The sequence below is a fragment of the Plectropomus leopardus genome, chromosome 23, assembly GCF_026936395.1.
Source record: "Plectropomus leopardus strain MGB_pleo_1.0 chromosome 23, ASM2693639v1, whole genome shotgun sequence".
Lineage (NCBI taxonomy): Eukaryota > Metazoa > Chordata > Actinopteri > Perciformes > Serranidae > Plectropomus > Plectropomus leopardus.
In genome coordinates this window covers 12,774,131-12,791,017 of record NC_142198.1, presented here as the reverse complement: position 1 = coordinate 12,791,017, position 16,887 = coordinate 12,774,131, and the positions used below count along the sequence as shown (strand labels likewise).

Genomic DNA, 16,887 nt, shown 5'->3' with positions numbered 1-16,887 from the left:
TGTGTCTATTTAGCCACCAATAATTGCTTCATAACAAAAATGGCAACATTTTTTTTCACAGTTTTGAATCCTCTCTGAAAATACATAAAGGAATATGTCAGAAGCTAACATGCTGCTGATTATCATCATAATTGTGTCTAAAAACAAACAAACTATAGCAGAAAAACCATTGTTCCAGTGATTTGTGGGTTATCAGGTTCACACTTTTTGGTCACATCTTGATGGTGTAATCAGTAACAGTTCAGTGAGTTTCTTTCCATCAGTTCGTTCAACTTTGATTCCCAAAAACTTTGGGACGCTGTTTAAAATGTAAATAAGCGCAGAATGCAATGGTTTGCAAATATATGTTGACCTGTATTCAATTTTATACAGTATGAAGACAAGATATTTAATATGCAAACAGATAAAACTTGTTGTTTTTTGTAGATATGTGCTCATTCTGAATTTGATGCCTGCAACACATTCTGAAAAAGCTGGGACAGGGGCAACAAAAGACTGGTAAAGTTAGGGAACACTCAAAAATCACCTGTTTGGAACATTATACAGGACACAGGTAATAGTATCATGACTGGGTATGAAAGGAGCATCCCTATTAGACTCAGTTGTTTACAAGCAGTGCATGGGCAAACAGTCCAACTGTTTCAGAACAACTTTTCTCAAAAAAAATTGGAAGGAATTATGGATTTCACAAACTACAATCCATAATATTATCAAAAGATTCACAGAATCAGAAGAAATCTCTCCATTTAAGGGGCAGAGTTGAAAACCAACATTAAATGCCTTTGGCCTTTTACTCCTTAGACTGCACTGCATTAAAAACCGACCTCATCGTATAAAGGGTATTTCTAAATGGAACACTCACAATTGATAGTAATCACAGTTTATTGCTGCATCTACAGATGCAAGGTAAGACTGTACCATGCAAAGTTAAAGCCATACATCAACAACATCCAGAAACGCCACTAAATTCCCTTGACCCAATCATGGTTATTGTATCTTCTGTCTAAAGTGGAAAAGGACCATCCAGATTGTTACCCGTGCAAAGTTCAAAAGCCAAAATCTGTGATGGTATGGGGGAGGTGTTAGTGTTTGCAGTGTTGTGTTGTAACTTCCATGTCTGTGGAGGCACCATGAATGCTAAAAGGTACATACAGATTTTGGAGCAACATATGCTGCCATCCAAACAACATTTTTTCTGGGACGGCCCTGCTTTTTCTAACATATAATGCCATGACACATTTTGCAGGTGCTACAACAGCGTGGCTTCGTAGTAAAAGAGTTAGGGTACTAGACTGGATTGCCTGCAGTCCAGTTGTAACTCAAATTAAAAATGCGTGGCACATTATGAAGCACTAAATATCACAGCAAATACTCCTGAATGTTGAACAGCTGAAGTCATTTGTCAAGTAGAACTGGTAAAGAATTTCACCTCAAAACTTCCACAATTTATGTCCTTCATTCCTAAAAGCTTACTGAATGCTGTTACAAGAAAAGGTGACATCACACAGTGGTAAACATGCCCCTGTTCCAGCTTTTTTGGAACATGTTGCAGGTTTAAAATTCAGAATAAGTGATTTTTTACAAAAACCAATAAAGTTTATCAGATAAAAACATTAAATGTCTTTGTACCTAATTGAATATATATCAAAGAATGCAACAGAATGCACCGATTTACAAATCGTTGCATTCTGTTTTTATTTGTATTTTACTCAGAGTTCCAACTTTTTGGGAATCGGGGTTGTACTAAAGGGGAAATACATTTTTCCCACTCATTGGTCATTAAGGTAGCTTGTGGGCTTCTTTGCCATTATTTCATCCCGAACCTTCCCAAGCACCACACACAAGTGCAACCCACTGTGCCAGCTGGCAGGCAGTTGGCAGCCCAGTGCAGGATTAACTGGTACCAGTATGCTGGCCTATAAATAGAGTCTACCAACTGCTTCAGGAAATGAACCATGATGGAGCCTCCCAAAGGCCCATGAACAGGTTGTGCTTTTTATCCCCTCCCCTCTGTTAGGATTATAAGTGAATGTGTGTTTTAAAGTGAGTTCCCTAATGTTTATTGCTGTCAAGCCCACTGTAGGTGTGCATTGCAAAGCACCTACTTTTATGATCTGTATGTGTGTAAGAGCATTCTGTGATTGAGGCCAAAGCCAGTTTTCATCATATGAGATTTTCAGAGGCGCTGCTCTGCAGCCTGTGCCGCCTCACAATGGAGAGAGCCATTGTTTTTCTCCAGCACTTACCCCGAGCATTGATCCTCTGTAGTGGAACAAGCTATTCGCTTTGTATGTTTGCCTGCACTTCCGCTTTTGATGGACTCCCGGGATTGATCCTGGCTATGCAGTCATTATCTCAGCTCAGTAATGTTAGTTTAGGTGGAACCTCAGGAAGAAAGACACCAGCAGGGAAGAGTGGCTTAAGAAAAGATCTAAGTGTTCCAGGATAAGAGGTGGTGTGTGTGATTTTGATTGTGCTGCATGTTGTTTGCCACTCAGAGGGAAATAGGCTAAATGGACAGGGAATCTGCATCAGTACAGTGTTGACGAAGCCCAAACTGACCCAAAGAGCAAACCTCCCTGTAAAGCACCTTTTTTTAATTTACCCTCATATCACTTGAAACACCAATAACGCTTATTATAAATCAGTATACAGTGAGTTAGCCAGTGCTGCTTCATTCTGTCATCTCTAGAGGAAAACGGAGGTACCGACTGGTTAATTGATAACTCCAACAAGCTTGTGCATCATAAGCCATGTTTTGTGTAGCCAAAAGATCGTGCTTTGGGTCCAAAATTACAATATTAATTTTTTTTGTGTCTCAAAAGTTTTTCTGTCCTGCAAAGCTCAAGTTCCCCTACAGCAAGGCCAGAGGAAATGTTTTCTGGCTGCAGGTGCTCTGGAATACATACATTGTGAACAGGTTGTTGGTGCTCGTTGCAGTGGTGAGGGCGTTGACGATAACATCATAATAGGATCAACCAATCGTATATATACCCATATACCTTTTCTTTAAACTGTGAGAAATGCTGACATTAACCACATATTGGTAAACCCAAGCTGATTAGTTTCATTAAACTCATCTCAACACTGGAACTCATATGTTTTGACATGACTTTTATTTATTTATTAATTTTTTTAAAGTTGACTTGAACTGGGTTAGGGTTTATTGATTTTAGTGCAGGAGGACTGTACAAATTGTGATATGATATGGATATTTTGCACATGCCTCTTTGTACAAGTTACACATAGTACAACTCCCACACACTCAAGCATTACATCCAGTTATAATGTAATACAAAAGATAAGTTAAAATATTTCCGTTAACATTTTAACAGCTGTCACATTGACAAAGAGTACTTTTTTCACTGTTCTTTAAAATCGACTTAAATTCATTCATAGTAATCAGCTGCGACGATTACAGATCCCTCTGCACAATATTTCAAGAAGAAGGGGGGGCATATTTACCAAGTCATTGCACCAAAACACACTGCTGTTATCTGTGTCTGTATTTTAATATGTGTATTTTTTCAACAGTATAACGGTGGATGAAGTCCAGGCTAAAGTGGCACTCATCCATGATGAAGAACGCGTTCTCTCTGAGGATGAAGCAGTGGTGAGTTGTCTTTTTTCCATACAGTTGAATACTAGAATACTTGTACATATAGTGAGGTCCAGAGGCCACTGAGGCTTCACTGTGTCAAAAGGCCTAAATCCATATATCTGACCTTGAGATGCTTGGTTTTTCTGACAAAGTGTGTGGTAAGATTTTTATAATAAACAGCGAAGTATCATTGAATACATGGGATTACCGCATGTCCACTTAAAGGATATGGGTGAGTTTATTCTTTATTTTTCTTTTGGTCAAGACATCTCATGAAAAGATCAGCATAACAATACAATGGCTGAGTAATTTTTCTGAAACATCTTGGCGCTTAAGGTCTTATCAGGGATGTCGTATTGGAGGGATCCCTGCAAAAAGCCTCGGATGAAAAATTTTGTTTTGTTTTTTTATTTCTATGTATTTAGTTTGATCATTATTTTCATATTGGCTGAGTGAAAGAGTTGAAAAACTGAACCTAGTGTACAAAAAAATAGTGGAAGCCCTGAGGCTCTCACACCCCTTAAAGGAGCAAAATGGTTTAGTCCGCGCCTGCGCTATGATTTGTCTTTAAATACAGCCTACCAAAACAGGGAACTCATTGTTTCAAAAAGGAAAAAAGATCGAGACAGCAAAGTGACTTTACAAAAATGAGTGGAAGCTCTCTGAGGCCCCTCTCACACTTTATGGATGCAAAATGCTTTAATCTGCCCCTGTGTGAGAATTTTGTCTCTAAATATAGCTTCGCCAAGTAAAGAAAGAAAGAAAGACAGAAAAGAGAAGGGAAGCAAACTGATTTTGTTAAAAAAAAGGTGCTACTCAATGACACAATAGGGCCCGAGTCCCTTCTTCATGCCGTCTTTATGTTTTTACCAAAAACTAAATGACTGTGGCATTATGTGGCTCCAGTGTGTAATTTCAACCAGCATGACAGCATCGCAGAATCGAGAGAGGCATGACACATTAAAGCAACAGCGTTGGCCTCTAGTGTGACATATAACATAGCATCAGCAGCACTTTATAAACAATAATAATGACATTAACATGGCATTAACATTTGCAGTCCCTGTTATATATGGCGGCTGATCTTGTCTTGTGTTTGGAGGCTAAGGAGCTTCTTAATCTCATTGTTTTCCCAGTTTGCTGACATTTACGGTCGCTGTTCTTCTGTGAGTTAGCTGCTAGATGCTAACAGCTACTTTTTAGATCTCCTGGGGTGGGTCGCGCACATAACACGTCGTCAAAACATACCATCCCGTCAGGTGTCATGTTTATACAATAGTCATTTCGGCGCTGTTACCATCTCTCATGGCGGCTTAACTCTTATACCTTAGATACAGAACAGCGATGTGGCAGAACGGCACAATATTCCCGCCCTGAACTACCCGTGTAAAAGAGGCTTGTAATCTCACTATTGCACGCCACCATAATCATCCGCAAATACAGTCTATCTGATCCACATCTAATGTGAATGCTTTAAGATATCCAATATTTGCCACACAGACAAGTTGTCTAGTTTAGCATTTGTCAGATTTGCCAAAAAAGTGGCTGATGTACACGTTCATCCACCTTGGCTTCTGTGTGGTTTTTGTATTTTGCTTGGGTTGACTGTCTGTCTGTCGGGGTTCACTGTTTTCTCCACTCGTACAACAGGGTCCCTTCCAAATTCATTTGAATTCTGAACAGGACGAGCACAGTTTCCCAACAGTGAATTTCCCTCAAGCTGCAACGTGCGAGAATGCGGCTGTCGGTTTCACTTTAAACTTGTTGAGCCTCTCCTCTTACCAGGCAGCAGATATCAAAATCTCTGGCTGTAAACAAAATGGCTAGAGCTCAATTTTTTTCCACTTCGTCTCCCTCTTCCCTTTTTCTGCTATAAATTGCAATTGGTATGCACAATCATATGCTCATGCAAAAAAAACAAAAAAAAAAACAACAATAAAAAAACCTCTGCTGGGTTCTCCCACTGCAGGGCAGGAAAAGTTCAGCTTGTGAGTAGGCTGTCACATTGCTGCAAATGTGTTTAAAGAGATTTCTCACAAATGAAGTTTGCAGTATTTCTGGTTGAAGGTAGAAATATCCCCCACTCTGTTTGGTGGTGACGGTGTGTATCTTGCATTGGCTTGCTAATTTTAGCTGCCGTAAAATATCTAACTAAAGATAATGTCAGGATGTTGTGGTGTTAGTATATACCAGGGAAAAAAAAGCAGCACCAACGCTATAGGCAACATGAAAGACTGCCGGATGGGAAAAATCAGCACTCGTTTGTTATTTCTGCTGGCTAACGGGGAGGCATTCCTAATGAATTGAACTGCATGTGAAGAGGATGAATCAGTATGAATATGCATGAATATGAAAATGTGTGCTTAACTGCAACCACAACAAACGGCGATCAAGCCAGGCAAATTAAACGGGGCGCCATTGACAGTAGTTAACAGGCAATTTACATTAGAACTGACAAGCGGCCTTGTGTTAGCACCTTAATCAAGGTCCAAGGGCAGAAACAGTCGTACCATACGAGAAGTTAATTCTGTGTACTGGGATGGATTTAGAGAAATGATTTTCCTCTGTAACAATCTATTAATTCTGTTCTACCGCCTTCTTGGCATTTCTATCATAGAAATACATTTTCTGGTGACTTTAACATTGCAATTACGCTGCAGTACAACCAGTGCATACCCAGAATGTGTTTAAATCCTTTCAGACTGATGAATAAATACCACAGTTGTTGGGAGAATGCAATAACACCACGTGCTGTTTTTTTTTATATATGTGGACAGGAAGGAAAAAGAGTTATTTCCTCATCGGTGCTCAGTTGTAATGTCTGAAGACCTTGATTACTTTTCTCCTGTCACACTCAGGGATAGGGCCATATATTGTTTTTTGCACGCTTATTCAATTTATGTCATTTTCACACCTTTTTATTAGTCCCCCCCCCATTCTTTTTCCTTTTCTCTTAAGAAGCTTTGGCCTCCACAGAAAATTTAGTTTCCACTTCAGCGGCCCAGATAATTCAAGAACAGAGAGGATTTTCAGGAGAACAATTTGATGATCAAAGGAGGCACTCCACTCGGGAGGGAAAAGGGATATTCTGGCGTGGCGCTCTCTCACTATTCTATCATTAAGTTATAGCCTCTCCACTCCTGTAGGAACCATCGTCATTGTAGATTCAAGTTCACTCGCTTTCAGAAGGTAATCGAAGGTATCCAAGTAGAGTGTTTCATCTTTTAAACACATGTAAAACATAGCAGCATTGAGACCTGAACAGATCATTCAAATACTACCAATTCGAAGCATTTGCAGGAAATGTCTTAGCAAAATCTTGCAAAGAAAGGACTGTCCTCTCTTTTGGCATTACCCATAGGACAATACATTCTCAGAAGCACTGATGTGTGACCAAGCTTGGAGTGTGCTGGTGAACAGAGCTGCAGGAAATTGCCTTCTCTCAAGAAATAGGCATTTGTGCAGAGGTGAAATTCACTTATCCATCTACTACCTACCCGCCTCCCTTCACAGCCCCGTATTCAGTCTACCAGAAACACAGAGAGACCAAGTGTAGAATTTGTTTTTCTTTGTCTTTTGAACAACTGGATAAAATAAGTCAACCTTTTTGCATGCGAACACCTTTTGGTCGTGATATCACTTAAAAATAATAAGAATAATAACAAAAAATAAAGTCAGCACATGAAAAACATTGCTGTGGGTACATGGATGTTGGGAATTCCCAATAACAGCTTGCTAGTGTGTATGGAAATCTTACTTGTTTCACAGTTTAACAATATTGGCTATACCCAAGGGGTTCCTATATACAGTAGACAAGCTGTCATTAGTTGGTAACAAGGCAGAAATAAAGATAGTGTAGTTAAGACCTAGTGGTGCATGGACACCGGGAAAAACATAACCTTAAAGATCTCATTATAATGAACTCTTTGGCATCTATAACTAGCTTTAAGAAATCCTGTATGGTATAGCCCCACTGCACTAGATACTCCTTTTTTTCAGTGCTTGATAGAAAAAGAATCTACTTTAAAGCTGTATTATTTTCTTATATAGACTGAGTAGATGTCTATTCTAATCTTATACTGGCTTTTATCTATTATGATGTAAAACAGTTGAGTATTTTAGTGTTTAAATACAAAAGTAGTGCTGGTTTAATGTTAATTTAATTGCTGTTCTGGAGGTTTTAACCATATCACATGATCTTCACCAGCAGAGGGATTTGGCCAAGTTTTCGTGGAATTTTCACAAATTTTAATTTTTTCTTTCTATGGACTCTAAAAAGAAATTGATCAAGAATAAACATTGAAACTCAATATTATTGAATACTATAAACAAAATTGTCTCAAAAATTATGAATATGGATAAAAGAAAGATATACAGTAATTAATGCTGAAACAAACTGTTGTCATGTTAAAAATGTACAATTTGGATAATAAAGTAGGCATTTTAAGTCATTTAGAAGAAAAGCTATGTCAAAAGACTCTCCATAACACGATTATAGTTATCAACAACAAAAACCTTTCCTATACCATTTACCCATCTGTGACATTCTTTCTGTCACAGTGACAGATTGACAGCATCCCGCCGAGCCAGAAAGCACACCTGCAAAGCAAGCCGGCCTGACGTGACTTCACCTCTCTTTCTTGGCAACAACACTGAGCTCTCTTGATGTTCACAACATCCACCACTACACAGAAAACAAACACCCAGCACCTCGCGTTGCCCTCCCACCCCGAGTCACTACCAACCAAGGTCAGCCGCTCGGCCCGGCTCTTCACACCATCTGTTTGGGCTGGTTGACATTTGGCCTCAGCCAACACTGAAATCTCACTTCAGAGGGGGGCCCGGCATATTAGCATTCTGTTTTTGTATTGTGTACCAAGAGGGCAGATTTCAGCTATTTTATCTTGAAGGCAAGAATTAGGCTCCTGAGTGAACGTGCAAGATTTCAGTGAAGAGATAGATTTAGAGATGCATATTGAATCAGAGAGGAGGCTTTTAAAATGTTGTGTTTAATACAGTATAATGGCATTTGACTTTTTATACAACGCTGCACATAAACTGCCGAGTCCATCTAGAGTCAAAGCATAACCCTGACTATAACTGTTGCACATTTAATCAAGCCAAAGTATTATAATTCAAATCACATGAATAGAAAGAGAGGCTTTATAGCACATCTTGCCTGATGATGTCTAGCCATCCTCCAGAAGGGGGCAGCAGGCCTCTAAGCTGAGTGTGAGCTAATGGAAAAATGGAAAGTCACATTCACAGGTCATTTAATCTCTTTGTTTTGTCATGGGCTGGGCCTCTGGTGCTGTTTTCCTGCCTCGCTCTCTCAAAAAAAGAGAGAGAGATCCCTCCTGTTCCGAAATGAACAATTCTCTGCCTCCAAGAATTTCCTTTTTCATACATTTGTGGCAAGGTTTCGTAAGCTTGCACTGATTCTAAGATTTTGTGTGTGTGTGTTCTGGGGAGAGTTTTGGGTCTGGATGGGACTGCAAGTGCAGTTTTTTTTTTTTTGCACTTTCTGTATTTAACTCTCTGAAATGCCTTTATATGGAGCAATGCATGCTCTTACGTCACTGAGAGTAACCTAGAAGTTTGGTATCTGCAGACCTAAGCTGTACTTAGGATTTCATTGAAGTGAGTATGGATGTAGGCCATGATGTTGCTTTACAGTGCATGCACAGGCTTGCCATACCACGCTGTGTTTGCTTGTGGATTACACAGTGGTAAAGGTAAACCATGCACAGATTACACTGTGTGATCTCAGCAACGTAGATGGCGGAATTAGGTATGTGCAGGCGAGCAGAATCATGGTCGTAAACACTGGCAGCCACATACGGGTTTTGCATATCCGTTTCTGTATTCCAACAAGATTATAGTCTTGTGTTAAAAGCCTGCTGGGGTATATGAGGCCGGCTGGGATAGCTGAGGGGGAAAAAGGGGGTTGTCTGCGCCTTTCCCCCCTCAGTACCATTCATCACCTCCCATCACACGCGTCATATTTTTGCTTCCCAGCTGGAGTGCTTTCAAGCTATATAATGTGAAATGACAGGCTGAAACCAGAGGTGGAGTTGATATGCGGTTTGTAGAGCTGAGGTAGAGAAAACTGACCTGCTAAAAAAATGCTGTAACGTGTCATGTTCTTTTGAGATAGGAGAACAGTGAGGGGAGGCAGAGGAGGGGCGCAACGACTGATTTGGGTGGTGGCTGCGAAAGACTTTTTTTTTGTATTTGTTTCAGGCTGCACACCTGACACTCCTCAATCTCTTGCCTTGCCCTGCTCCTCTGCACCTCCAATCTCCTCCGCACTCCTGTTTTGTTATGTAACTGCCGTGATTGGATGCGCTCGAGGTCGCGCGGGTGGCACAGGTAATGGAACCAGTGGGAGGTCAAAGGGAAGAGAGGGAAGGAGCAAAGTGAAGAGGCATCGTTTTATGCTGCTCCAACAAGTCCTGAACGAGGTCTTATATCAAGAGGAGTCTGTATCTGTCAGTCAGTCTTCACTCTATCTGTTTATCCGCCACTTTTTTCTTTACCTGCTTTCTATTTACAGTTGGTTCTCGACAGTATTCCCTTGTTTTTATAGCATCCCTGTGAAGTATGATAAATAATGGGAAGAAAAGTGAGACGTATAAAAAAATACTACACTGTCAGACTTAAGAAAGTTGAATCGCACAGCTGTGTTTGTACCGCTTTGACTCCATCGCTGAAAATTCTGTCTTACAAGCTGTACTGACAAACCAGCCTTAAAGCAAGCTCAAGGCAATCGTTTGTATTCTTATCAGCTTTAACCACTTGACAAATACTATTGATGTTGCACCCGTGTAACTGCAGCTCTCAAGAACAGGGTACACACTGTGCAATGAGCAACGTCCAGAGAGAATAGACTTTGGTTTCCTCTGGGACAATCTATGCTGGTGCTTCCCAGGTGAATGCATTGATCAGTGATCTTGCACTGTATCACAAGAACAGAGAGGATGTTTGAGCAGTGGGAGTACTCTCTAAATACCCCCCGAACATTTCAGGAACATTTTAGAGGGATTATTTATAAGTTATGCTAATGACAGGAAGTGGATAATCGGCTTATTTTATGTATATGCATTTCTTGTTACTGTAAAGTTGGAGTGGCTGATATAGTTAAAGTCATAATATTTAAGTTGTATTCCTGAAGATTTGAGTTCTGGTTAATTTGGCGACAACTGTGCTCAGTTGTAGTGATAAGTACGCTTTAATACTGCAGCAAAAGCTTGACAAGTGGCTACTTTTATGGCTGGGCCGGTGTTAAAATTTTCAAACCGGTTTGATATTAAGCCAAACAAACTAGCATGTAGCGTTGCGTAATGCCAGATACATGTGTAACTTAATGTAAACAAACCAGATAATGTTAGCTATCAGCTGTGTGCTGGAGATCAGCTTGTTCGTAGAAATGGTTTTTTACCTTAGCAGAAACTTTCAGCTTCCCGGTGATCTCCTTCCAGCTAGATGACACTGTGCTTAGGTTTTTTTAGTGAAAAAAAGTAGGGTTTTGTACAAATAAATCCTCCCTTTTAGCAACGTTAGTCAGACAGACATTAGTTGTTGAAATAAGTCAGTAAAAATTATTTTATGCTGTGCACAGAGTGACTAGTTTTTCACTTGCAGCAGAGCTTTGTACTGCTACCAGGAACTGGTTACCTTAGTGAGGTGTCGGAGGATGTGGAGCCTGTTACTTAAATTACTTGTGTCATTTTGTAGGTGTATTTTCTGTGCTACGGTGGGCTGGTGTAAAAATGTTCAAACCGGTTTGATTTAAACCAAACAGAACTGGATCGATATACTGAATGTTACCACTGGATGTAGCACTTAACTTAGCAGCACCTCCTGAATGAATTGTGATGAGACTAAGAGAGCCCATGAATGACAGTGGAAGGATTCACGTCCGCTTTTTGGCCGCTTCAAATTCAAAATGTTGCCATATTGGTGCAGCAGTAGAAAGAAGTTGGAATGAATTAGTAGTAACTTGATACAGCTCTCATGCGGCTTTAGGAGAGTGAACAGTAAATACTAGGGCTGATATAAAATTTAAAAAATGTAATACTGGATTATATGTTGCATGAAATGCCTCTATACCTCATCTGTGTGAAGGCAAATTCAATCCAATGCAGGAATGCCAGGGTTTGATTTTAAGAACATTTTAAGGATTATAACTCAAAAAGGAAAAAAAAGGTGTTTTTGAACCCAGTCTTATTCTCATAATTTTTGCCATTCTGGCTATGAGTCATACTAACTTTGCACTCATAGCCTTTGTTGTTATGATATTAAACAAAATTTGTAGAGGCAAGCAGCATTAACCAAATAAACTTAAATTTTCCAATTAAAATACTTTTTTCCGAGTCCAAACAAACTTAGACACAGAAAGTAGTTCCCTGGATTTGCGTTTGTAGCTAACTGCATAGAAATCTATGACATATAGCTAAAAAGCCCGTAGACTGTATAAAAATAGTGGACGTAGTCATCAAGATGTCACCCATTGGTTTATGGACTCATATTTTAAGCCTCAAGTTTGACATTTTGGGCTTCGCCATCTTAGATTTTTTCAGTCACAAGTGGCCATATTTGGATGAGAGGGTGGCGCTCAGGTTGAAAAATTCAGAATTTCTCTTTAATAAGAATAGTTTTTAGGTATTGATATTAGATATTATAAAAATGTAAAACTAATACCTGAGCGACTAATTTTTTTTTTGTAATTTTTGCTCAAAATATTTTGTTAAAACGAATGCATTACATGATTAAAAATTACGATAAGATTCTAAAGAAAGTCAGTCATCAAAAATAGATTATTCTCCGGCCCCCTGTCACCTGCTTATTGCTCGGCTTTTCAGTCTAAAGCTTCACACATCGCTCTGAACTGCTTTTGTTTGCAGATGAACTGCAGAAATCTGTATTTTCTTTCTAAATATCAAGTCACATCTCATATCCACTGACCCCAGACAGACCACTGGCTCCTGGAAAAACATCTTGTTGAGGAACCTCATATCCTTAGTGGTGAAACGGTTGATGTGTTTCCATGGTGACCCCACCGTGCAGCACATAAGACAATAATGAAAGCTCTTAAAGGCCGCAGGGGCACCAGAATAGTGCACGTCCTCAACGTTTCAGCTATTGTGGCACTTGGAGGAGTTACACAACCTGACGTTCACCCTGAGAATGTTTCCTTCCCCCATCATCTCTGGGCTTTTGAGACCGGCAAAGATTGGGCTTGCTAGCAAAGGGATGACACACGGAATGACAAAACTCCTGTGTCTGTCTGTCAGGCTTGGTCTTTATCCGACTGACATTTGCTGGCTCAGGCTCATCCAGGCTCTGGAGAAGCCAGGGATAAGAGTCAGACACAGATGGCTTTTTCCCTTGCAATTCTGTCTAGCGCGAGATTCAGAGGGGGAAAAAATTGTTTCCAAATCTTCATCCTGTTTTTACAGACTCTCTGAAATATAATTGCCTCTACAGAAGTGTAAGAATCCAGTGAGTCTTCACATACTGCAACAATGTGTCTTTTTGTACTATGTTTTCTTGCTGCGCTTTATTCTTTTAGTCTGTGCTGACCCAACCTATTGGTGATTAAGGCTGGATAGGGCTGTTACTTCAGCAGAGACATTTCTTGTCCTCTGAGTAAGTCAAAAGAACAATGCAAGAAAGCCTTGTGCCATTTAAAACTGATGAGCCAAAGCCAGCATGAAGGAGGAGAGGGGAGGTGTAGGTGTTAAATTGATTGGCGAGAGAAAAAAGCATCTGCTTTGCAATAGCTTAACAGTTGCCTCAGAAGCACGCCTGCTATTGTTTCCAAATAAGGATACCCACTTCTGTGTGCTGAGGAGTGTCGCCTTCAGAAGACATGTGTAAGAGGGATAGAAATTGTTGCATAAGAAACATTTAGACACATCTTTTTTTTTCAGCTTTCCAGGACCTTGATCTATTTTCTTTTTTCATTGCTGCCTCAACTGCTTTTCTGTTCTCCAGGCAGCTCAGAGTTAATACGTGGGCAGAGAACAAAAGACAGGGGATATAGGGCTGGAGTCAGCAGCTGATCCAATGACAGAAATGGCACCGAGGCGAGAGGGTCCCAGGTGTAGTCATGACTCAAGTAGCACTCCAAAATAGGGGGTTGTGATTGAGGGGGGCAAGGAGCGAGAGAGAAGCACGGGGGCATCATGGAAACTTGCGTCCTGTGTGACAAGCTGCCTGTTGTGTGTATACTCCTTGACAGCAGGAAAAGCAAAGAGACAGGACACCTGACCCCTCTGACCTTCACCAAAGTAAGACGGGACTCAGACTTCTGTTACTGAACAGCAGTGGCATGAGTGTGCACCTCTCTTGTCTCTGCATTTATTTCAGTAAACTTGGGTCCAACGATTTGACGTCATGATGACGGAAATGTTTGCTGACTTTAAAGGCCAAAATGCTATGAAAAGATGTTTTTGTACGAAGTTATTTTTTATATTCTGGTCAGTCTTTTGTTGATCGGTGATGGCTTCACAAAATGAAAAAGCAGCAGAGGTTCTACTTCAGTGATGAGTGATGCTACAGTTTGGCCTTGTAGATTTGCCACATTACATATCTACATGCACAAAATATTCATTTTTTCGCCCTTATTCATGAGAAGATAATAATCCTTCCAAGGTGCTGACACAGCTAAAGAAAATGTGTTTGTCTGTGCTATACTAAACACCAAACGTGTAGCTGCTGGTTAAATAGTCACAGAGAAATCGATGTTCAACCAGCTCTGTGTCATTTCAGTGTGCACAGATGAACGCCGTATGAAAACTGGCAAACTTTCCCTTTAGCACTGAAAATACAAAAAAATATTTGCTAAATAATTTCTACAGCCTGTTCTCACTAATACACTTTAAAATCTGACAGGTTGATTTCACTTAGAAGAAGTAAGAAAATGTGTGTAAATATAACATGGAATAAATTATGTTTACTTTATATCTAATTATTGAGTTTACTTTTTATTCAAAATGTTGTATTTACTTAATTTTGTGAAGTTGCCGTAACTTAAAAATGACAAGATAAATTAAACCAATCTTTTTAAGTTATAGCAACTTTAGTAAACTAAGGATATTGTGCTATATTTCTGTATTTTACCTGTTGCATCATATTTGTAATTTCTTAAACATGTTAACAAAACAGAACTCACATATCTCCTAACTTCGCCGTTGGCGAAATCCTCTTCATCATGATCAAGTTCAGTCAGACTAACTTAGTTTACTCAAGTTAAGTTAATTTCATTTGTCATTTTTAAGTTGCACCAACTTCACAAAATTAAACAAATGTAGCGAAATAAATTTTACAAGTAGATATTAAGTAAACATAAATTAAGATTAATAGTTCTATTTACTTTTGCAAGTCGGTTTCTAAAATTATTTTAAGTAAGCGCAACTTGTCAGATTTTACAGTGTAGGTTGTCAAACGAGAGTTAGCACAAGCAAAGCCTCATTTCCCAGATCAGCATCATTGACCATGGGCCATTAGTGCTTTATTTTAAAACGCTGATGGCTGTCCATTACCTTAAACACAAAGGATTGTTAATAATATCTTTCTATAGGGAAAGATTCCAAACATTTTCCATTTTTGGCTATAATAAAAGAACACATTTCTTTTTGTAACATATGCAAGTCACTATACGTAAGATTAGTTGCAGGGGTTAGGTTTGTGAACGTAATTCTCTGGAGACAGCATACTGTCCTGCACCTCTATAGCTGTTTTGATAACAAGGGTTAAACTAAGAACCTGATCATACTCATGTTCTCCTGCGTGTATAATCTCGGTCTCCTGTGTTTTTCATAGAGTGCATTTATACGTTAAGCGGGTGTGGCTGTGTGCCTGTGTGCTCCAGTCAGAATCAGCATTGTTGTCACTCTAACTCCCCCCCACCTCCCTGCTTCCTTCTCCTTTCTCACACACTCTCTTCACTCCCTCCACAGAGTGACATTTATTAATTAAATATGTGTACTGCCGCAGGATGTGCTTCCCTTTCCACTATCTCCAGACACTAATAATTACATTGGCATTTAGCTCCGTGATAAGCCGACCCTATGGCCTTTATGAAATGTTCCCTGGGCCCGGATACTGAGCAAAATATAGACTGATGTGATGCTATATATCGATCCATCTGCCTGTCCTCTTGCTTTTATCTAAAGAAAAGAGGCACTGTTCATTAGCATGGTTAAAGAATCTAACAGCAACACCTGAGTTTTACATCATTAAAGGCCGAAATCGAGCTTTGCTGGAAAGGCGCAATAGGTGGGCTGTTTAATTGAAGTTAGAGCTGATGATGACAAGTTATTACAGGTGAATAAATGCCACAGGGACCACTGTCATTTATGAAATATACTCCTCTGCAGCCCTAAAGTTTCCAAAGATTTATTTTTCATGGCACAGTGTCGACATTTATCACATCCTGATTAATTAGGTCCAAGTCTTTTTGAAGTTTCAACTGATCCTGGGTCGAGAAACACAGAATTTTATTGCAATTTCCACTGACATACTAAACACTAACATATGCACAAGCAGCAGTTTGATTAAGCAAAGAAATGATGGATAAGCTGAAAGCTCAACTGCATCAGTGTTTCCTCTTTAAGATTATGCGCCTGCAGATCTAAGTGAAGTTGGCCAAAACGCTTTCGAGTATTAAGTTTGACTTTGTTTTACCTAATTACTTTGCCTCAGGTGGCCTAATCAGGCAGATACATTGCAAGATTAGTATGTGGCTTATCAGCTTCAGAGATGTATCAATTGATGCTTAAGTCACAATTACTGTAATTGTGCATTTAGTTGGTAAAAAGCTCATTAGTGCCAGTTGTATTTAAATAAGTTGTTAGTGAATAGCCTGCCATCTCTTACCTCAGTTATCATGTTATCATATCCTTTACTTGTTGTATTGACAATTTGTTAACATTGGTGCAAATATGGGGCATTTTTACCTTATCTTTCAAAATATCCGTTTACAAACTCACAGAACTTGTGCAGTGTGAACCAAGTCTCATTTATGCAGTCATCTGCACAGTATTTGTCAGACAGCCCTAAGCTCTCTTTGAAGCCAGGCTCTTTTGACAAAAGCAGTCATTTTACCTCACTGAACACATGAGCTGCTGGTCTACCACTGCCTCGGTTGTTTGTATTGTTTGGGCTATTGTGTGGCTTTGCTGAGTCCGAACTAACCCTTTAAAACACCAAAGTCACACAATAACGCAATCAAATTAAGTGATCAAGGCAGCGGTAGACCAGCACCTCCTGTGTTCAGC

At 39.7% G+C, this 16,887-nt stretch overlaps 1 protein-coding gene across 1 annotated transcript in view; it reads left to right on the top strand.

Annotated features, from left to right (window-relative positions):
- Positions 1-16,887, top strand: part of LOC121962023 (glucosidase 2 subunit beta-like) — a 156,847-nt gene that overhangs the window by 33,993 nt on the left and 105,967 nt on the right. The window contains exon 8 of the mRNA XM_042512194.2: positions 3,535-3,613. Within this exon, the coding sequence (XP_042368128.1) occupies positions 3,535-3,613 (79 nt within the window). The remainder of the gene's footprint in view (positions 1-3,534; positions 3,614-16,887) is intronic.